At 37.7% G+C, this 23,477-nt stretch overlaps 2 protein-coding genes across 4 annotated transcripts in view; one reads left to right on the forward strand and one right to left on the reverse strand.

Annotated features, from left to right (window-relative positions):
- The first annotated feature begins 8,676 nt into the window (after nt 1-8,676).
- Nucleotides 8,677-15,058, forward strand: SNRPF (small nuclear ribonucleoprotein polypeptide F). Its single transcript, XM_007085640.3, has 4 exons — nt 8,677-8,888; nt 10,752-10,877; nt 14,308-14,372; nt 14,932-15,058. The coding sequence occupies exons 1-4, from the start codon at nt 8,886-8,888 to the stop codon at nt 14,996-14,998; spliced, it is 261 nt and encodes an 86-aa protein (XP_007085702.1). The 5' UTR covers nt 8,677-8,885; the 3' UTR covers nt 14,999-15,058.
- Nucleotides 13,988-23,477, reverse strand: part of CCDC38 (coiled-coil domain containing 38) — a 58,126-nt gene continuing 48,636 nt past the window's right edge. For all 3 annotated transcript variants that reach the window (XM_042992942.1, XM_042992941.1, XM_042992940.1), the window contains 3 exons: nt 22,296-22,501; nt 19,740-19,833; nt 13,988-16,023 (listed from right to left, as the gene is read on the reverse strand). In XM_042992942.1, the coding sequence (XP_042848876.1) occupies nt 15,910-16,023; nt 19,740-19,833; nt 22,296-22,501 (414 nt within the window). In that variant the 3' untranslated portion in view covers nt 13,988-15,909. The remainder of the gene's footprint in view (nt 16,024-19,739; nt 19,834-22,295; nt 22,502-23,477) is intronic.

Below are 23,477 nucleotides of genomic sequence, written 5' to 3' on the forward strand. Positions count from 1 at the left end.
TAGCAGAGCTGAAACTTGTCAATAGCTCCCATTATTGCAATCACCATACTCTAAGAGGTCTGGACCCCAACAAGAAAAAGCTCATCCTATGGTAGGGAAGTCATTTAACCATCAGTAACCCAGCACCTAATCTGTGCTAGGCACTGTTCTGAGTGTAGGCAATGCGAAGATGAATAAGCATGCTATGGTCCCTGTGCTCAAGAAGTTTCCAGATGAGTCCAGACAGACAAATAATTATACAGACTACACTGCAACGTGCTAATTGTTATAATAGAGATAGAAAAAAAAAAAAGTGTGGTCAGAGCTCAGAAGCAGTGATGCCATGGGAGACAGGGAAGAGCTCCTATTGAAAGTGCCATTTGAACTGGCCCTAGAAAGGTAGGCAGAGAAAGGAGAGAAAGAAGGCATTCCATACAGAGGGAGCAGCAGTTGCAGAGGTAAAATGCTATAGATAGTCTCCACGTTGACTTCTTCATGAAATCTTTCTTTCAAAAACAACGCAAAGAGACATTGGGCTGCTTTTGACAGAGGGCAGCATCCTTTCCCTATTCCATCATGACAAAAACTGCTGTTAGTTCATGTTAAAATGGTAGTGATATTTGGCAAAAATCTACTATATTCTTCCTTAATGAGTTGTCAGAGATTCTGCCATGCCATTTGTCTTCTAAGCAACGTATTATGAAGGCTGTCAGTAAAGAGTAAAGATGAGGATAAACAATGTATTCAGCAGTCAGCAGGGGCTGAGAATCTGTTCATTCAGAATCAGCAGGGGGCTGTGGGAAAATGTCTATTCTTTAAGCAAGCCTATGAAGGACTACCATTCAAAAGAGACGGTAGGTTTGTAAGAAGCTAAGAAAGTCTTCCTCTAATTTAAACTCCCAGGAGCTTTCTGTGGCCCTCTGCTTACAGACGGAGGATGAAATGAAGCATAGCAGACATTCTGATATAAGAGTGATCTTAATTTGACCACTCACCAAAACCTAATTCAGAGACTGACAGATGAATCTGATACTATACAGAAGGTTATGTGTATGGGTAATTAAGTTGACAGTCACATATGTCAAAATAATTCACACTCAGTCTGCAGTATAGGAATTTCACTGTCTTAGTGAGGCTATTAACTATGCGGGTAATTAAGAATTAAAATTGCTTGTTTGTTTTTCCTGAAGTTCTTACAGTTTGGGTTAGAAGAGCAAAGGAACAAAGTTTAGAAAATGACAGATTTGGGCTCTGAGACTTATTCCTTGTGGGACTTTGAATAGGTTGCTTAGCAACTCTAGCTAATAATACCTACTTCACAGACTTGCTGTAAGGATTAAATGAGATAATATATGTAAAGGGTTGGCATGTAAGTATTCAATAAATTGCAGTCATAATGATGCTGCTGCTGGCTTAAATATTATTATTATATAGATTCAAGGACAGTCTAAACTTTTCTCTGAACACAGTATGTTCTGATAGGAAGAAGAAAATTTTTACTAAACATAACTATTGATAAATTAATTATATTATGAATAAAAATTATTGTGCTGATAAATTTTATCTCATCCTGTCACTAATATGATCTAACCTGTTACCTATAATCAAGCAGAAACAGAACCAGTTTTAGTTCCCCTTCTTAATTTATCACATTTCTAATTGTTCTACTACACTTTAAGAATCTAGGTGTAAGTATTAGCAGCATTGAAAAATATCATTTTTCAGTTTATCATTTTAAAACAATCATAGTTTACTGCTGAATGTTTTCAACATACATGGTAAACTGAAAGGTTTAACCTACTAGAAACTTATTGTTACTTAAACTGAAAAGTGATTCTGTCCTTTATTTGAGAGGATAAAGGGTTACTCTCCTGTGATTGAAACAATAGTTACCACCCAAAGGATATTATTTATTATAATGTTCATTTTCTCCCGTTATTAATTTAAACTATTAGAGAAAAACAGTAATGTATTGAAGCTGATAATGTCCTTAAAATGACCTATTTCAATTCCTCAATTTGATGCAAAACTAAGCCTGGCATTTAACAAAATACTAAGTGTGATACTTTTAACATTTTTGTTTTCAGAATTGCAGCATCTATAAATAATATACCCTATAATTGCTAGAAGTAAATAATATAACTAATCTGGTATGGAATAAACCTGACTTCTTCTAACTTGACTGGTTCTCACACCTAAGGATAAATATCAGCTATTTGGAACATTGTAAATAACATTCAGTGCTTCATTTCTACAGTTCTTTAAATAACAGCCCACATTATTTTGGTAATACATGGAAACATTGTCTAATGCCTGAAAAGTTACAAGTGGTACTCAAAATCCCTCATTTTAGCTGTTGGATAGATAGCATCGGATGCAGAATATTTGACTTTGGGAAATTTTACACGTTTCCTGGAATACAATTAATATTTTTCTCAAATACTTGTCTATATTGTCTTGTTCACAGTAACTACATTACATATTGGTCAACAAGATCAAATAATTTTTTAACAGGAGATACTCTTTCAGTCTGAGAATAACACAGAATGGGTTTTTCCTGCAAAAACAGTTGATGTCTATCTATAAAACTTGCAGTAATTATCACAAAAAACTAAAATAGACTTTTTAACTCTATACTTCAACAATTTTTCACCCATACACATTCAGTCATGCATGTAAAGCTGTCATTTCCAATCTAGACCTTTTTTGATTAGTCTTAGCTATTCTGAAGCAATGCAAATGAGAGTGATTATGTTATTGCTGTTGGGGCAATTAAATGCTCTATTTGTTTACTACTGAAAGCCCAACTGATCTGACACACAGTGAAGTTACAAATAGTTCTGTGTCTGATATTAATGAATGCCCATAATGCATTTTTCCAAAGTTATTTCTTCACAGTTAAAATGACAGAACTTTCTATGAAAATCCTTCCCCTCTAAATCAGTGGTTCTCAACTAGGGGGAACTTTGCCTTCCAGAAGACATTTGGAAATGTCCAAACACATTTTTGATTGTCACAACCAGGAGAAGAGGAACAATACTATTATCTAATGGGTAGAGGCCAGGGATGCTGCTAAACATCGTACAATGTACAGGTCAGGACATCCTCCCACCCCCCCTGCTACCACCCCAATGAAGAATTATCTGATCCAAAATATCAATAGTTTAAAAGTTCTGGGGGTGGATGATGGTGATGGTTGTACAACAATGTGAGTGTCCTTAATGCCAATTAACTCTACACTTAAAAATAGTTAACATGGTAAATTTTATGTTTTGTGTATTTTACCACAGTTAAAAAAAAAATCAATAGCGCCGAGACTAAGAGCAAACAGGAGAAGGGATTTCTAGATGGAGAGAATATCAAGTGTAAGTACATGGAGTTGTAAAACAAAGCGTGGCCTGTGATTCAAAGGCAAGTGTTGTGGTTTGTGGGACAGAATGGAAAGAGATGAAGTTGGAGAGAAACTTTGGAAAGGAGTTTGTTTTAGGCTGCTAGTAATCGGGAACCATCCAAGGTTGGCTAGCAACAGAATAGTATGTCCAGACTTTCATTTTGTTTGGGAGGATGGAGCTTAGAGATACCTCTGGCAAAAGGTGGGTAACAGATAAAAAGGTAGAATAGCAAGTTTTGTTTTTAAAAATTTGAGTCAGTGTAGGGGCACCTGGATGGCTCAGTCGATTGAGCATCTGACTCTTGGTTTCGGCTCAGGTCATGATCTCATGGTTAGTGAGTTCAAGCACTGTCATCGCAGAGCTTGCTGGGGATTCTCTCTCTCTCTCTCTCTCTCTCCCTCAAAATAAATAAATAAACCTAAAAAAATTTTAAAAAAATGATTCAGTGTAAACCTTCAGACTATGAGGAAAGGTGGGAGAGATTGTATGGAACAGGAGACTGCAGGCGAAATTCCATGAGATTTTGTTTTGTTTCCTCTGTGTTCTGCAAACACTGAAGTTTCCATTTGGACACATTAACTTGTTAATGCCTGTGTGTCCATTAGGAATTTTACTTGAAACTCACCACTGCCACCCCATGGAAGTATGGCAAAGAACAGCAGTATGTTTTTTTTTTTTTTTTTTTTTTCAACGTTTTTTATTTATTTTTGGGACAGAGAGAGACAGAGCATGAACGGGGGAGGGTCAGAGAGAGAGGGAGACACAGAACCGGAAACAGGCTCCAGGCTCTGAGCCATCAGCCCAGAGCCTGACGCGGGGCTCGAACTCACGGAGCGCGAGATCGTGACCTGGCTGAAGTCGGACGCTTAACCGACTGCGCCACCCAGGCGCCCCAAGAACAGCAGTATGTTTAAAGTCAATATTTAATGTTGATCATCTAGTTGAGGGCTCCCAGTTTTTTTACCCCCAAAGTCTTTTATTATCTACCTTCCACCACTCCATAACTTGATGCTATGATTTATGAAACTAAAAGACATCATTTACTGACCAATTGCTTTCCCATTTTTATAAATTAGATACATATATAAATGCCAATCAGAGCTTCTGATCCATGATAATCGACCAGTATTTAGAGTTGATTTCATTCTAATCAAAATCAAACAAGCATGACATTTCAGTCTTATACAGTCTCCATTAGCTAAATGTACAATTGTTTGACTATACTTCGTTAGTTGTTTTGTTTTTTGATAATAAAAATAGTTTGCAAAATCTCAATACTACCTACAAAGTGATCCAAGTCTCTAAAAACAAAACAAAACAAAACAAAACAAAACAAAACAAAACAAAAACAAAGTGATCCAACTCTAGGGTTGTGTGTTTATAAACCACTGATCTAATCCACTGATTTTCATCAGGGGGTGACTGTGCCCCCCTGGAGGACTTTGGGCAATGTCTGGAGACAGTTTTGGTTGTCACAACTTGCGGAGGGGACCGAATTGCAACTGGCATCTAGTTGGTAGAGGCCAGGGATGCTGCTAAAATACATACATTCTACAATATAGGGACAGACCCCCAACAAGAATTGTTTGGCCCAAAATGTCAATAGTACCAAGGTTGAAAACTCTGGTCTAGTTCAGTCCCTCTATTGTATAAATTAAAAAAATGAGACCCAGAATTGTTAAATTCTTCCTTTTATTTCAGAAACCTTACTTTTTTGAGGGAGGGAGGGAGAGAGAGAGAGAGAGAGAGAGAGAGAGAGAATAAGCACATGTGGGGGAGGGGCAAAGAGAGAGGAGAGAGAGAATCTTAAGTAGGTTCCACGCTCAGTGCAGAGCCCTACAGGGGGCTCGATCTGACAACTTTGAGATCATGACCTGAGCCAAAATCGAGAGGCAGAGGCTCAACTGAATGAGCCACCCAGGCACCCCTTGTTTAATTTTTAATTAGACAATGCATTCAAGGATTCCAAAAATAGTACATATATAAAGGTATTTAGGACTTGAACAGACATTTCACCAAAGATATACTAGTGGCCAATAAGCACATGAAAAGATGCTCAACATCATTAGTCATTAGGAAAATGCAAATCAAAACCACAATAAGAAGGTTTTTAAAAATTATTATTAGGATTACTAGAAAGGCTATAGTATAAATTTTTAAAAATTGACAATAACAGGTGTTGGTAAGAATGTGGAGAAATTGGGACTCTTGTACATTGCTTATGGGAATGTAAAATGGTGCATTATTGGAAAACGTTGAGTAGTTCTTCAAAAAGTTAAGCATAGAATTACCATATGACCCAACAATTCTTCTTGTAGGCCTATATCCAAAAGAATTTAAATACAGGTTCTCAAACAAATACTTGTGCATGGATGTCCATAGCAGTATTACCCACAATAGCCAAAAAGTAGAAATAACTCAAATGTCCATCAACAGATGCATGGATAAGCAAAATGAGGTTATATAGACACAGTGGAATATTACTCAGCTATTAAAAATAATAAAGCAGTGCTATGTGCTACAATGTGCATACCTTGAAAATATTATAGGAAGTGAAAGAAGCCAGATACAAAAGGTTGCATACTGAATTATACCATTTACTTGTCTAAGTTTATTTATTTTGAGAAAGAGCATGATTGGGGGAGAGGCAGAAAGAGAGGAAGAGAGAGAATCCCAAGCAGGCCCTTGTGCTGTCAGCGGGGAGCCCGACTCAGGGTTCAATGCAGAGCTTTAAACTCATGAACCATGAGATCATGACCTGAGCCATATCAACAGTCAGATGCCCAGCCAACTGAGCCATCCAGGTGCCCCTATGTGATTCCATTTATATGAAACATCGAAACTAGGTAAATCTAGAGAGACAGAAAGCAGATTGGTGGTTGCCAGTGCCTAGGGGGAGGGAGAAATAAGAGGTGACCACTTAATGGGTACAGGATTTTCTTTTGAGGTATTGAAAATGTTTTGGAACTAGATAGAGGTGGTGATTGCAACAACTTTGTGAATATACTAAATGCCACTGAACTGTATAATTTAAAATAGTAAATTTCATGTTATGTGAATATCAGCTTAATAAAAGGAAGTTAAATATATATATATATATATATATATATATATATATATATATATATATATTTGGTGAAAAGCTTATCTTTGTCTGTTTTCAGCCGAGTTCCTACCCATAGGTAACCGGTTTTCTTAGTATCTGAGGAATCTTCCAGTATATTGATGCACAAAGAAACAAATGGATAGATTATCTCCCTCTTTTCTTTCATACAGAAGTAGCACATTATATAAGTTATTCTATGCAGGATTTTCTCAGCAATTTACCTCTGACATGGACACTTTTGAACATCACAGGCCAGTTTATTTAGTGACATGTTCCTAAAACTGGTTCCTCTGATATTTCCTAATGATTAGATTCTGATTATGTGTCTTTTGTAAGAATAGCACAAAAGTGCATCTTCTCATTGCATCTTATCAGGTGGCACGCTATTTTGATTTGTCCCATGGCTAACAATGGTCATTTGATCATTGGATTAAGGTGGTACCTGAAAGGCTTTTACCATAAAAGCAATCAATCATATAACATGTGCTATTAAATCCACCATAAGTGTTTTCAAAGACATCTTCTGCTATCTTATATATTGACTTTTTTTTTTTTTATATAACCTCATGTATATAAATAACTTTTATGTGTCAACTCAGATTTTCTGAGTGTTGTCTGTGTCCGGGGTCCTGTCTCTATAGTTACAGACTACTTCATGAGGTCCCAGGTTCCTCCACCTGTGGCTCCTCCCATCACGCTAAACTGTAAAGCCAGGGAGTTGATTTCCTCAGCTCCGCTCTGCCAGGAGATAAGATGGAAGTGGTAGGTAAATTCCCTCTCAGTGCCTCCCTTTGTTGAACTGTTTCAAAGCATAATATTTCAATAAACTTGTCCAGAGGCAGCCTGCATGGCCAACCGAGAGTTTCTGTGAAGGAGCTGTGGCCAGCTCATTAATGTAAAACCTAGCATCTGTTTCTCCTTCCGCGTCTTACCTTTTTTCTTTTACGCTTACTGCCCTGGGATTGTGCCTGCCAATAAGGCATTCACACTTAAATTTTTCCTTGGGGTCCATTTACAAGGATCATGGGCCTGACGCCATGGGAGAAATTTCTTTTCAACCAGAGTAATGGAAACAAGTGTGCTTTTCCTGAATTATTTTTTAAAAAATATTATGGAAATTGGATTATGTAACCAATCATATTTCTCTGTTAGGACGCCATAAAGTTTAGAGACAAATGTACAGCCCATCTCTAGCCAGTGCATAAGGCAATATGGTGTAAATGTCTGTATTCCAATCTTTTTTTTTTTTTTTAAGTTTATTTATTTTGAGAGAGTACGCACACACGTGCGACTAGGGAAGGGGCAGAGAGGGAGAGAGAACATCCCAAGCAGGCTCCGTACTGTCAGCACAGAGCCCAAGGCGGGCTCAATCTCACAAACCTTGAGATTATGATCTGAGCTGAAATCAAGAGTCAGAGGCTCAACCCCCTGGGCCACATCCAAAGTCTTACCCATTACTGCAAATGCCTCCATACACATTTAAAACTCAATTCCAACTCCATTTTCTTAAGGCCGCAAAAACAAAAAAAAACAAAAAAACAAAAACAAAACCCATCAATGCTCAAAGTGCTTACTCTCCAAGAACTGCATTTAGTATTTCAGATCAGAGAAAGGTAAAAGTCTGCATCTGGAAAAAACAAATGAGATTCTGATCAATACTGTTACATCAGAAGGATAAAGACTGCGACTGCGCCGGGTTTCTGGTGGCAATGCAAAAGAAATAGATCTATAGGGAGGCCACCACACCATATCCTAGACTCAATTTGACCCCATCTTAACTATATTCTGTACTTCACTTTCTTTGGTGAGTTTCACCTTGGTCTAGTCTTGCTTCTCTCATTCCCTTTAAAGTGGGTTGAAATGAGCATTACAGAACAGAGGAGACTGTGGCAGAGGGGCGCCCAAATCACAGAATCTGTGGGAAAGCGAACACGAAACTCAAGAGCCCAAAACCCGTTCTCACAAATGCGAAAGGACCAGCTGGTGAGAAATCACGTCCGCTCTACAGAGTACACAGCATTTCTCAGTGGAACTCACAAGGCAGGTGAGCAAAGGAGAAACCCCCGCCCGCCTCACTGGAGAGTTTCCCTAGCAAGGGCCCTGGAGCAAGTGGGGCTACAGAAGTTTCCCACAGGGCTGTGCGCGGCGCGGAAGCCTCAAACACTCACGCTACCGCTGGTTGCCAGGGGACACTTCACAGCCACCTCCTCCAATCAGGACTCATCTCTCTGTGCCCAATCACAGAAGCCAAGAGAGCTGTAGTCGGAGGTGAAAGGTCACGCTGCTGTTTGGCGGCCATTTCTCTGGAGGCTCCGCGATTCGCGCCCAACTGTAGCTACTCCAGTCACGAGGGGCGGACGACAGCTGGGTCGGCGGCGAGTGGCCTGCAGCATTTGCTTATAGTCGCGATGGTAAGCAGGAAGAAAGCGACCGGAGTCGAAGAGCCAAGGGAGAGCGGGTGACCGGCCTCGCCGGGCCCGGGACTTGGTTCGCTCGGTTCCCATTCATCCGCGTGGGGAGCCGCGCACCCGGTCGCCTGCCTCTTTCTCCCTGTTCTGCGAATCTGAGGCGCGCGCTCTCCTTCCGATGCCCTTCCCTCCCCAGAAGTGCCCCTGACCCCATGCCCCTGTTCGTTTGAATGTGAGCCTGAGGTACCTTGCTGTCTGGGACCACAGGGTCGAGGTAAAGATGAAGCGGTCTTTATGCCCCACTTATCCCACTCCAAAATCGGCTTTAATTTCCATCATGTTGGGATTCCTGGCCCTGCAGCCCACTGGAACACAGAGTGCAGGCTTTGGAGCATTCATTGGTTTGTTTAGCAAAAAAATTTTTCAGCGCGCGCTACCAGATGCTGTTCTAGGCGCTAGAGTATAAGGTGAAAAGTACTGAGGCGGACCCTGCCCTAGCTTTACTCAGTCGGGTGTGAGAGATAGACTTTAATCAAATAACATAAACGTGTAATTACAAATAATGTGAAGTACTGAGAAGAGAGCAAACAGGATGCTGAGAGGGTGCAAGATGGTACATTAGAAGACAGGTCAGGGATGGCATCCCTGGTAGGATTTCACTAACTAAATAGGAAGTAGGAAATCCAGCCCCTTAAAGAGGAAACGTGTACGAAGCACGGGGAACACGAGCATATGGGCCCCAAGGCTGGAAAGAAAGCTTGACCAGTTGGAAAAATTGGCCGAAAGCTACACCGCTTGAAGAACATGGTTATGAGACAGGATGGGGAAGACCCTTAGGTGGTGTTAAGAGGTCTGGATTCTACTTCCAGTGCAATTGAAAGCCATTTTAAGTAGAGATATCACATGATAAAGATAATACTTATGTGCATAAGTTGGAGAAAGACCAGAGTGAAAACTGGAAACCCATTAGGAGGTTATTGCAGTAGCTCCCATGTTCTTTGAGATTACACTGCATATGCTTATCTTAGAGGGGTTTAGTAGCCAAGTTCCTTGGTTCTTTTCTTTCTTTGGGCTGATGGGTGAGCAGATGAGAGAAGGAAAAAATCTGAATTCACTGGGAGATACTACTACTGGTTTGTTGAATAAAAACTATCGATTGCCCATATGTAGCCCGGAGGCTTTACTAAGTCAAATAAGACCCAGCAGACCACCTAGCTCCTGGATTCAAGTGAAAGACTGAAATGTCATCTGCCCCCTCCTTACCTCTGTAGCCTCCTGTTTGGGACTCTGACATCACTGGATTGTTTGTCCCTGAGATCGACTTGTTGCTTCACTCTTTACTCCTTTCACATAGGTAGCCTCTTGTATCTAGAACAGCCCTTTCTCCCTCTAGAAATACCTCTCATCCTTTAGAACGGAAGCATTACTTTGGGCAACCTCTCCTTTTGACTTTGGATTGATTGGTACCCTTACACATGCTATCTCTTCTTACTATATTGCAGTGCAATACCTATTTGTATGTGTTTTGCCTCTCCCCCTCCCAGTGTGAGCTTCTTGAGGACAAGGACTATAGTCTACATTATTTTTTTCGCAGCCTTTGTTTTTTTATAGCCTGGAACAATGAGTGATGTATAGTAGGTATTCATTGTTTAAGGGAATACTGAATGAAATTGTCTAACCGGGTATTTAAATTTCTCATATGCTCTTCAGCAAATAAAAGTGAAAATTAATGCAGTAAGTGAGAGTCAAGAGCTTGCTTTATTTCGATACCATAAAATATTGGTGATTTCGGTAGAAGGGAGTAAGTAATGAAAACTGAGCTAAGGAAAAATAACTGATTGAGATCTTTTTTTATTCTTCATGCAGAGTTTGCCCCTCAATCCCAAACCTTTCCTGAATGGATTAACAGGAAAGCCAGTAATGGTGAAACTTAAGTGGGGAATGGAGTACAAAGGCTACCTGGTATCTGTAGATGGCTATATGAACATGCAGGTAAGCTAAGGAGATAAGGATCATTAAATTATATTTATTTTGCTTTACCTTAACTCCTCAAGGGCTTATAAGAATACAGTCAACTAAATTGATAAACATAAAACAAAATTCAAGAAAAAAAAGTCAAGGTCAAGAAGGCTGTTATAATTGTGATAAACTGTGTACAAGACCTGTTAAACCAAAATTCAGCCATAGAATTGACTTCTAGTGGTTAAAATAAAAAGAACTGAGATACTTGATTCATAGTGGTATAAAGGAAACACAAATGGTTTTTTGGTTTTTGGGGGGGTTTTGTTTTTGCAGAACAAACAAAACTCTCCAAGCACTTAGCTCTGAAAGACATTTTTCAAGTGACATTTTTAAGTCTTTTAATGAATGCTAAAGACACAAAATCAAAGTAATTCAATAAAAGTATTTCTTGAGGGAGAGGATAGGCCAAGCCAAAGGAATTGTTGAACTGACTGCATGTGTGTTAAGCTAGCTTCTGTAAATGTTTAGGACAGGATTTTTTTGTTTTTGTAATTGAGGTAAAACATATGTAACGTAAAATTTACCATTTTAATCATTTTCAAGTATAGAACTCTGTGACATTAAGTACATTCACATTATGGTGCATCCATCACCATTATCCATTTCTAAAACTCTTATATCATCCCCAACTGAAACTATACCCATTAAAAGATAACTCCCCATTTCCTCTAACCCCTGGTAAACATTATTCTTTCTGTTTTCATTCTGGGTACCTCATATAAATAGAATCCTACAACATTTGTCCTTTTGTATCTGGCTTATTTCATTTAGCATAATGTTTTCGAGGTTCATCCATGTTGTAGCATTTATCAGAGTTTCATTCCTTTTTGTGACAAATAATATTCCATTGTATGTATATACCACATGTTAATCCATTCTTCTGTTGGTGGACATTTGAATTGTTTTCCACCTTTTGGCCTTTGTAGTACGATGAACATGGTTATATAAATATCTGTTAGAGGTTCTGCTTTCACTTCTTTTGGATATGTATCCAGAAGTGGAATGATTGGATATAAAGTCATGCTTTGTTTAGTTTTTTGAGAAACTGCCATACTATTTTCTATTAGCAAAACATAAAGGATCAGTTTCTCCATATCCTCACCAATATTTGTTACTTTCTGTTTTGATAATGGCTATTCTAAAGAGCGTAAAATAATCTCATTGTTTTGATAATCATTTCCCTGATTAGTGATATTGTGATCTTTGTGTGCTTATGGCAATTTATACATCTTTGGAGAAATGCTTGTTCATGCCCTTTGCCCATTTAAAAACTGGGGTGTTTTGTTTCTTTGTTACTTTTGTTTCTTTGTTACTTTGTAGTAGTTTACAGCCAGGTTTTTGATGAAAGAGTTTGAAATTATATTTTCCTGAAGCATAGGTATTTATGTGACTGATTAATGGCAGATGGATTTTAAAGGTAGTTGGTCAGTCCAATCATGACTCTAAGTATTCCAAACTGGTACTTCTTGTAGGAAGAGTATTAACAGGGGCACCTGTAGGCAAAAAGAGCTGAGATTTTCCTTAATTCAAGAGGTTACCACTTGAACAGATGATGCTTAGGTCCCCAAAGTTCTTATAGAGCATGGTTTTGGCCTGGATAATTCCTCAAGCAGGAATCATTTACCAAGGCCATAGAAAAATCTGAAGAGTAATACCAGTCTGTTGAAATGTTCCAGACTTAAATAGTGGTAGTGATTACACAGCTTTATGAATATATTAAAAACCACTGGGGGGGCGCCTGGGTGGCGCAGTCGGTTAAGCGTCCAACTTCAGCCAGGTCACGATCTCGCGGTCCGTGAGTTCGAGCCCCGCGTCAGGCTCTGGGCTGATGGCTCGGAGCCTGGAGCCTGTTTCCGATTCTGTGTCTCCCTCTCTCTCTGCCCCTCCCCCGTTCATGCTCTGTCTCGCTCTGTCCCAAAAATAAATAAAAAACGTTGAAAAAAAAAAAAAATTAAAAAAAAAAAAAAACCACTGGGGGCGCCTGGGTAATTCAGTACAGGTCACAATCTTAGGGTTTTTGAGTTTGAGCCCTACATTGAGCTCTCAGCACAGAGCCCACTTTGAAGCCTCTGTCTCCCTCTCTCTCTGCCCCTTCCCACTGTCAAAAAATAAACATTTAAAAAAAATTCGGGGTGGGGGGAAAAACCCACTGACTTGTATCCTGTAAAAGTGAATTTTATGCTGTGGGCATATATCTCATTAAAAGAAAGAAGTAAAGAATACCCACAGAATATTTGGTTTTAGAAGTAATGTAGTTTCTAGTGAGCCTACCAGAGTTGTGAAGTATATCTGAATAATTACAACCACGTTAATGAGGCTTTTGAGTTTGTTTATTGAATGAAAATTTATTGACTGCCCATTACGTGCCTGGCTGTGTGAATATACCAATGAACAAAACAAAGTCCCTACTTTGAAGGAGTTTATGTTTTAGTAGTGGGAGATGGTAATATAATGTGATATCAGGTAATAATAGATGCTATGGAGAAAAAGCAGAAACATAGTGTGCAGTGTTAGATAGAGAGCCAGGGAAACTGAGTGAGGAACTGAAGAGAGGATCTGAAGAAAATGCATCTCAGTTTGAGGGAACAGCAAGTATCTGGGCTTTGTGGCAGGAACTTGTTTGGTGTGTTTCGGGCATGGCAAGAAATCCAAAGCAGAATGACTTAGAATGATAGAAGAATGGAATGGTAGTCATAGAGGACTTTTTACGTGATTGTGATTTGTAAAAGTTGCAAATAAAGTTTTTTACTTATATGTGGAAGGAAACCTAAACTTTTTGACGTAAAGTTAGAAATAATAGTTTCCTGAAATAACTATAAATTATGGTTACTCTGAATTGTTTAACTTTCTCTTAAGAACTTATTTCTGTCTATTAGCACATAATTTTTTAAAATTCTTACTCAGTTCTTTGGTTTGGTTGTTGACTAATATAAAAGTATTAGATATTTTAGCTATAGATTTTGTACCCATTGGGTTCTTCAATGTGATATGGTGTTATTACTCAGTTAATACCTGGTTCCTTAGAACTGAATTTTTGGAAAGCATTTAAATCACAACTTATTCATAAATTGGAGACTGTCTTCCTTGACATGCTGTTTTAATGTCTAATACAAAGGCATGTTACATAACTGAGAGATTTAAAAACTTACATTGAAACAAGCTTTATTATATATTCTATATCCATCGATGTTAACTTTACTGAATGTTTATATGAAACCCAAAAGTACTACAGTAGTAAAAGAAAGCTAATATCCTGTTAATTATAGATAAATGTGAGTTGTTGGTATAGAAAGGTTTCAGTTAATAAGTTGTCTCACCAGTATTACCTAATATTTTAGGTAGTGTTACACTATTTTTTCTCCTGTATTATTATACTAATATACTTTCTTTTTATTTAAAGCTTGCAAACACAGAAGAATACATAGATGGAGCATTGTCTGGACATTTGGGTGAAGTTTTAATAAGGTAACAAGAATAGTAGTATATGTAAGGAGTTACTAGTGAGCACTAGAAATCCCTGTTTTAAATTAGTGTCTCAGTTTCAGAATTACTTTCTTTAAATCACTATTAACATAATATTCTACAGTTAGACTTAAAGAGTTTTGAAACCCTTAAACTTGTCAAAGAAGATGGAAATTTTTTGGAGTTATCCTTAAGATTTTTCTAGTGTTGATACTAAACTTTCTAGCTCTTGGTGTAACCTTTTTCAGTGGTTTAGGTGAAAGAGCTTGGTTTTGAATTTTAGTTGGGTCTGGCTGCTATTAGGGATTTTCATTATATTCATTTTGAAATAGCTTCACACCTTCAAATTTGAATCATTACCTTTGGAAGATCATAAAGATACCATTTCATAATACCTACTTGGTAAATAAGTGCCATGTGCTTTTAACAAAACTTTTTTTTTAAAAAAGAAAGAAATGATGCATTGTAAATTGTAAATATTATAAATATCTAGCAATAGTAATTCAGATCTTGATGTGGTTTCCGGTTGGAACAACAAAATGGACTGTTTTTCTATTTACAGGTGTAATAATGTCCTTTATATCAGGGGTGTTGAAGAAGAGGAAGAAGATGGGGAAATGAGAGAATAGCATCTTTTGTGGGGAATTTTTTTTATATATATTTCTAGACAATAAACTTTTTTTTTTCAACTTGTCTTGTGAACTATTCCTATTCAGATATTTAAACGCAGAGCTCAAATGTTGAAACAGTTGAAAGATTATTCACAGAATTAATGCTTTAAAAGACACTCAACTTCATTCAAGTTGGTTTTCTTTTATAAGCTCAGTATTCTTTTTTTTTTCTATAGGGAGAAAATTATATGCTTAATAAACACTTATGAAGGTGAATTTCAGTGCTTTTCTTGTAATACTATATTAACTGAGACCTTTTAAAACAACTTTCTTTTAAAGTTATTGAACCACTTTTGTCATGTATAAGGTTAAATATTTCCTTAGAATTAATGTATACTGTTTCATTTTACTTAGTAGTCAACAAATTACCTGTTAATTTAAGTTTTAAACTCCTCAAAACCATTTAGATGTTTTAGAGTTATACACTGTTAAAATGTATACTCCACAGTGATAAAATGTACACTATGAACTGTGGACTGGCTGAAAACAAATTAGATCATTTAAAGTCCTAGATTGTCAGAGAATGCCATTATTGCACTTTAATGGTCATTCACCACATTGCTAACGCAATGTTAAAGGAATGTAACATAAAGTAATATAAGTTAAAGTACACTTTGGATGTGTAGCTCCAACTGGGATAACCCAAAGATATAAATGTTTAGCTTATGGTATACTACTTAGGATATGGTAATACAAGCCTTCAACAAAAGAAAATAACTCCCATTGCCAATCCTGTAACCACGAGAATAAGTGCCTGTCTTCCTTAAATTGGTTAGGCCAGCATATGGGGCAGAATATTGCCATTACTGAAAACCAAAATCTACAAAATGCCTAAAACATTCTGGCAGTAAATGTCTTAGTGCACCTATTCAAGTGAAAAAATATTCTTCCTCTAGTGATTTTGTTCTTGTATCCTTGACCAAAAGTAGTTCATGTTTGTTACCAGATGGAGGTTTTGAACGATAGGTAAGTCTTCTTCCCAGCTGAAACAAAAGAAACAATACTTACTATTTTTCATCATAACTACTTTCTATTGAATTATAAGTAAAATAATAACATTCACTTGATTTTTCCCAGGAATTACATGGCTCAAAATAGTAAAAAAAAAAAATCAGTTACAAAGGGATTGATAACCTAATGGGTGTCCAACATGCTAGGCAAAATTACATAATAAATAGAGCACCATAGTGTGCGAGAGACAGAGCAGTTAGGTTTTATGCGAAGTTGGGTGATTTAGGTAAAGTCATCAAAAAGCATATGTTTCACAATCAGCAAAACTAAAAGGCCACCAATGGAATGGGAGAAGATATTTGCAAGTGACATATCGGATAAAGGGTTAGTATCCAAAATCTATAAAGAACTTCTCAAACTCAACACCCAAAAAACAAATAATCCAGTGAAGAAATGGGCAAAAGACATGAATAGACACTTCTCTAAAGAAGACATCTAGATGGCCAACCGACACATGAAAAAATGCTCAACATGACTTATCATCAAGGAAATACAAATCAAAACCACAATGAGATGCCACTTCACACCTGTCAGAATGGCTAACATTAACAACTCAGGCAACAACAGATGTTGGCAAGGATGCGGAGAAAGAGGATCTCTTTTGCACTGCTGTTGGGAATGCAAACTGGTGCAGCCACTCTGGAAAACAGTACGGAGTTTCCTCAAAAAATTAAAAATAGAACTACCCTATAACCCAGCAATTGCACTACTAGGTATTTATCCAAGGGACACAGGTATATGCTGTTTCGAAGGGGCACATGCACCCCAAGGTTTATAGCAGCACTATCAACATAGCCAAAGTATGGAAAGAGCCCATATGTTCATCGATGGATGAAGATGTGGTATATATATATACAATGGAGTATTACTCAGCAATCAAAAAAAAAATGAAATCTTGGGGTGCCTGCGTGGCTCAGTCAGTTACGCATCCGACTTCAGCTCAGCTCATGATCTCGCGGTTCGTGAGTTTGAGCCCTGCGTTGGGCACTGTGCTGACAGCTCAGAGCCTGGAGCCTACTTCAGATTCTGTGTCTCCCTCTCTCTCTGACCCTCCCCTGCTCTCTTTCAAAAATAAATAAACATTTAAAAAAATTTTTTTTAAATGAAATCTTGCCATTTGCAACTACATGGATGGAACTAGAGGGTATTATGCTAAGCGAAATTAAAGACAAATATATGACTTCACTCATGTGAGGACTTTAATATACAAAACATGAACATAAGGGAAGGGAAGCAAAAATAATACAAAAACAGGGAGGGGGACAAAAACATAAAAGACTTCAATATGAAGAACAAACAGGGTTACTAGAGGGGTTGTGGGAGGGGGATGGGCTAAATGGGTAAGGGGTATTAAGGAATCCACTGAAACCATGTTGCACTATAAGCTAACTAACTGGAATGTAAATTAAAAAAATAAAAATTAACAAATTTTAATAATGAAAAAAATCATATGTTTCAGATAGGGCCAGCCTAGAAAAGCACCATATTTGAGGCCAACATTGCACTTCTCAGTAAGTGCCATAGCCAGTTTCGCCCCCATCGGTTAGAAGAGATCACTTTCCTTGGCTGAATACCAATTGATTGGCATTTAAAAATCCTGTTAGATAAAAACGTGAGAAAACCATGTACATCTTCTTAAACATTAGTAATCCTGTTGGCTCTTAGATAAACCTTTCAAGTGCGAGGAGTGTGGGAAGGGCTTCTGTCGGTGTTCCATCAGGAGAAGCTTAGGGAAACCTTCGGTTTGTACCTATTCATTTCTTCTAAGGCATTGACTCAAGTATATCAATTATTCTTCTCTTTTAGTCTCCTTTTTTCCTCCTTTATTTTGTTTTGCTTCTATATCTGAATTTGTGTAAATTAAATGGATGAGAAAACTGTTTTATTGAAGATGAGATTTGATGGGACATCTCCAGTGTCTCAAAAGAGGCACTAACCCTGTGTAAGACTGCCTCCTGCATCGCAGAATTTGACATTCCTGGCCCAAGGTAACTAACAAGGGCAGTCCTCCCCATCATTTGATCAACCAAAGTGTTCTTAGGGTCTAGAATCCCAGAATTCCTCGTAACATAAACTTTTTTCTCTGTCCAAACAATTTCTTTTGGTAACCTTTGTCATTAATACTGAGAAAATTGCCAGTGATGAAGTGCCCTGACTGGGTAAGAACTATCAGATGTCTTTGTACATTATCAGCTTATCAGATTGCTATTGTTTTTCCATTTTTCTTCTAGTTTTAGTTCTCCCATTTTTAGCCTGTTAATTCAATTCAATAAGCATTTATTGAGTATCCACTATGTGCTAAGCTTTGGGGGTACAAAGTCATAAAAATTCACAGTTTGGGGTGCCCGGTGGCTCAGTCAGTTAAGCCTCATTGATTTTGGCTCAGGTCATGATCTCCCAGTTGTTGAGATTGAGCCCCATGTTGGGCTTCACACCAACAGTGAGAAGCCTGCTTGGGATTCTCTCTCTCCCTCTGCCTGCACCCCACTCATGCACGCGTGCTCTCTTTCCCAAAATAAAAAAACCCTAAAAACTCACGGTCTAGAAGGAAAGATGGATATATTAAGAATAATCATTTCAATGTGATGAGTTTAGTGAATAGTGTGTATATGTGGATGGGTGATGAATGGTAAATTCTCCTTTGGGAGAAAGAGGACAAGTCAGGTCTTCATAGGAAAAGCTAAACTAGAGAAGTCAGACCCTTTTAAAGATGAAATGCTTATTTAAATAAAGTAATTTAAGATCATCACTTTTTGACATATATTAACAGTTACCACACTTCAATTTTTTCAAGTACTTCGCTCAAAAGACTGGTTGTGAGGCACACAATAAACCTTCCCTGTAGGTTAGAGTTACTACTGTGGTAATCAATGTCCATGGTAGCTTTGCAGATAACCATGGAATTGGCTTCCCTGAATATATTTCAGACCCTAACCCAGAGGAAGGAGAGTAGCAGATAGAAACACAAGGCCCTCCATACCCAGTGTGAAGTCATGGACCACATGGACTCAGTGACTGCCCAATCCCATACTTATAATTGGACAGATGATCTTGCAATATAAAGAACCTTGACTTCTGGTCCAGAATCTGCTGCTAAATCTGAAGCGACTCTGGGTAAATCATTTTAACTTAAACTATTAATCTATTTTTACAATATGAAGATTAGAAGACCCATCCAATTATATGTAATTCTCTGGGTTTGCCGTCTTTGTTGTTGAATGAAAGAAGCAAGGTTCATGGTTACTATTTGTAAGAAGGAGAATATATACGATAACTACATAGAACATTTCCAGAAAGATGCAGATGAAACTTAGGTGGTTGCATCCAGGGAGGGGAACTGAAAATTTCTTACTTTTCACTAAATACTCTTCTATCTTTTGAACTTTGAGCCATATGCTTGTTACTATCTAAAAAAATTATTTAAAGAAAAAATTCTCTGGTTTCATGAACCTGGAGCTAAAAGAAGTGAGGCGAAAGGCTTTTACTAAAAAGTGGGTCTAATGGAGAATCGTAGACCCAGATATTTGAATTATCCTAAAAGTAACAAGGAATCAGAGACCAACTGACGCTGTGACCAGGAAAGACTATTTTGCTAACGTTCACCCTTGATAAATTAGCTGAATTAGGTATTTCACAGAAGCATTCACATATTAGATGTAGCTGGACCTACTGATAACAAAACACAAACCTTTTTCTTTGGTTGTGCCACTGCCCTTTCCAGAGCAGCTTTTAGCCTTTCCTCTTGGTGTCTTTGTTTTTCTTTCATTTTATCTTCACGTAACCTGTCAAAAAAGGAAAACATTTTTGCAACTATAAATCACAAAAAGTTGAAAAAAGACCTATAGTATTTGGTAATGAACTACCTAAATATTTTATGATTTCCCTTAAAGTCAAATAATACTTTACCTTCACTCATACTATGGCTTTTGAATATTCAGGGGAAATGTCAACAACAGATCCCATTCGTGTTAAAGTGGGAGAAAATGCTTGTCACCATTTTGGAAGGAGTAAATCTATCTACCTAGATCTTGGTCTAAAACAACCACCTCAACAAAGCCTTCTTGTTACTCCACTTCTGTTTTAGCACTTTACAGTTAATGTGGACAAGGCCACTTGAATTAACACCCAGCCTCCTCCTTTAGTCTGTTTACTAAAGTATAATGTGTAGAAAAATGCATGAATCACAGTGTATATTATATAGTTCAGTGATTACCACAAAAGTGTACTTTTCCAGTTAATCTTTTTGAATGGTATCCTGAAATTAAGACCAAGAAATGCTATTTGTCTTGTTCTCTTTAGAGTTCTTGTAAGGATAAAATTACATAAAATGACCTCTGCATATTGGGCCAATGCCTAATGCAGAATAGGCCCTCAATAAGTGATAACTATTTTATGGACTCCTGTAATTGTAAGTGTAACATTTACTGAACATTTTTTATGCAAAATTAGGTTTATGTGTCTAACTCATGGGAAAAATAAAATTCGTTTTGATAAGAATGACAAGCAATTAGAATTAGATTCATGTATCACTATTGAAAATAAGTTGTGATTACAATCCAATGAAAATTATTTCCTATTGTAGAAAAGAGGCAAGTGCTGTTAGTGTAATCAGTCATAGAGGTCTTCCCCCCCCATTTTCATTTTCATTTTCATTTTATTTATTTTTATTTTTTCCATTTTCATTTGAGAGAGAGAGAGTACACAAGCTGGGGAGAGGGGCAGAGGGAGAGAGAAAGAGAATTCCAAGCAGACTCCACACTTGGCAGAGAGCCCAAAGCAGGGCTCCATCCCACAACCCTGGGATCATGACCTGGACCAAAATCAAGAGTTGGACCCTCAACTGACTGAGCCACCAGGTACCCTAGTCATAGGTCACCTTATGGAAGGAGTAATCTTTTATTTACAATTTAAAAAAAATTTGCTGTATATTCAATAAAATCCCACCAAGATCACCTTTATATATACCCTGGACTTCATTTTTATATGGAGGAAACAATATCCCCCAGTAAGCACTAACAAAATATCTAACATTAATGCTAAATATTTGAATATTTATGTGTCAAGCATGCTTTAGTACTTTTACATAGATTATTTAATTTAATCCTCAAAACAACCCTATGAAATACTATTATTAACTGCCATTTTAAAGAAAACAAAACAGACTTAAGAGAGGTTTTGTGGTCTACCTAAAGTCACAAAAGTTGTAAATGGCAGAACCTGCAGGTCAACTGTAGTGCTCGTCTGCCTCTTAACATGGGTTTTTTTGCTTTAGCATGAATGTTTTTCCACCTATCAGCATTCTGTATGTGCCACATTATACTAGGGATCATATATTTATAATCATTGCCTGAAAGGTAGTATGTACATAAAATCCTTGGGGCACCTATGTAGCTCAGTTAGTTGAGCGTCCAACTTTGGCTCAGGTCATGATCTCATGGTTTGAGAGTTGGAGCCTAGAATTGGGCTCTGTACTGGCATTGCAGAGCCTGCTTGGAATTCTCACTCTGTCCTCTCTCTCTGCCCCTCCCCTGCTTGCACTTTCTCTCAAAATAAACTTAAAAAATTAAGATCCTTATTTAACTCGGTATGGAAATTTGTAAATCAGTGCATTCTCCTGGAAAGGCCCCCAGGTAGGCAAGGCTGTGAAGGTGGGAGGGGGTGCTGTTTGAGGGATGGTAATCCTCATGTAGTTGTCTTGAGGACCCGAATGAGTTAATATGTAAATGTTGTGTGTGTGAAGTGTTGGCAGTTATGCACTGAGGAAGAGTTATGCCCTCATTGCATGGCTCTTTCAAACAATTCCTTCATATGTAGTCTCCTTCCAGTGAAAGGCTCTAATTCTATGCTTTGGGCCCTCCATGACGAGTGCAATTCCCCTTCCACAAGATAGCTGTTCAAAAATGTTTGTATAAGTAGTGAATATTCATTCTGAAAATCCATAGTTTCAGGGTAAAATGACCCTTCACCCATCCCAAACTGGATCAGTTGCCCAGGTGAACCAGTGCTCGTTACCATTGCTAGTGACACATTATTTCATAAGAATATTTGATGACCGTGTCTCCCACATTAAATAATAGCTGTATGAGAAGGACATACTCTACTCATACTCATTGGGTCTACTGCATTTCTATCGCGATCCTTGCCATGTCATAGGGGCTTGTTCAGTGTTTGTGGAATCCCAGCAAAAAGTTTCTCAACTCATTAAGTCATTCACTACCCTCATATCATAAGACATTGACTATACTTTTGCCGCCGTTCTTTCTGTTTTATCCTCTCAATTGTCTCCACATTTTCTTTGGGAATGGATTCAATGAGATCACTCAATTCCACCAGGCGAGACTCTACTTTTACCAGCTTTTGAACTGGGTTGAGACTGCCAACATCAGCATCTCCAATGCAGACCTTGTATACTTGATTAATTTTTTTACTAAGAGATTCTATCAGTTTTTCCTGAGATTGAAAAGGAGAGCAGAAAACATAAGATCTCATCACTATTTCCTTGTTCATTCAATAAATGTAGAATTCCATTTTACTACATTGCAATGAAATATAGTAGCTCTTATATGCTACTAAACATTTCTTTTTAAAAGAAAAACTAATAGAACAGTGAGACGATGTAACAGTGGTTATATCATAATTTATAGTCACATTATTACTATAGTAACACCTTGGATTATTTTAAAAATATTTCAGTCTGGGTATAAAAAGCAATTTTAATATGACAATACCTTTTTGCTTGAGTGTTTTCGTGTATCTGATTCCTTAAGCATTCAAGTAGAGGCACCATATGTATACATTTTAAATCCTTTTTTGGCCACTCCAATGCATTTCCTTGCAATGCAGCACGTGAGCTTCCTTTTTTTGCACTTATTACTCTTAATGAAACTGTAATCATCCTGTATGCAAGCTATCTGTATACATGCCTTATCTTCCCTTCTAGACTGTAAACACCTGGAGTTATTTTGTACATTTACACGTATATCTAAAGCAGCACTTTGCATATAACTATGCACTTAATAAATGTTTGCTGAATAAATGAGTGCATTCTCTCTGAGGGAAAAAAAAAAGTTACCAGCAAACAGATTCCCAGGTTGGCCTGCAAAGCCTACTGAATTTAATTTTCATTCATTCCATTGGAAGCCATTGCAGTATTCTGATCCAAGCAGAGGCTTAGGCCAAACCTTGCTGATCCCTGTACCTGGCCACTGCGCTGTTTTAACTGTTGGTAAAGATGCTCGAGCTTGTAGCTCATGTGTTTCAAGACCATAAAATTCTCATTCTTTCTCCACCGTGTACCCGTCATTCGCAGTTAAGAGGACCTCAATAAACTGCTGGGCAAAGTAAATCATTCTCCAGGTAGCATCCTGCCCCCATGCCTGCTTCTGCTCAAGAAGATGAGAATCATCATAAAGCCAAGGACAAATAA

This window comes from Panthera tigris, chromosome B4 (genome assembly GCF_018350195.1).
Source record: "Panthera tigris isolate Pti1 chromosome B4, P.tigris_Pti1_mat1.1, whole genome shotgun sequence".
NCBI classification, from domain to species: domain Eukaryota; kingdom Metazoa; phylum Chordata; class Mammalia; order Carnivora; family Felidae; genus Panthera; species Panthera tigris.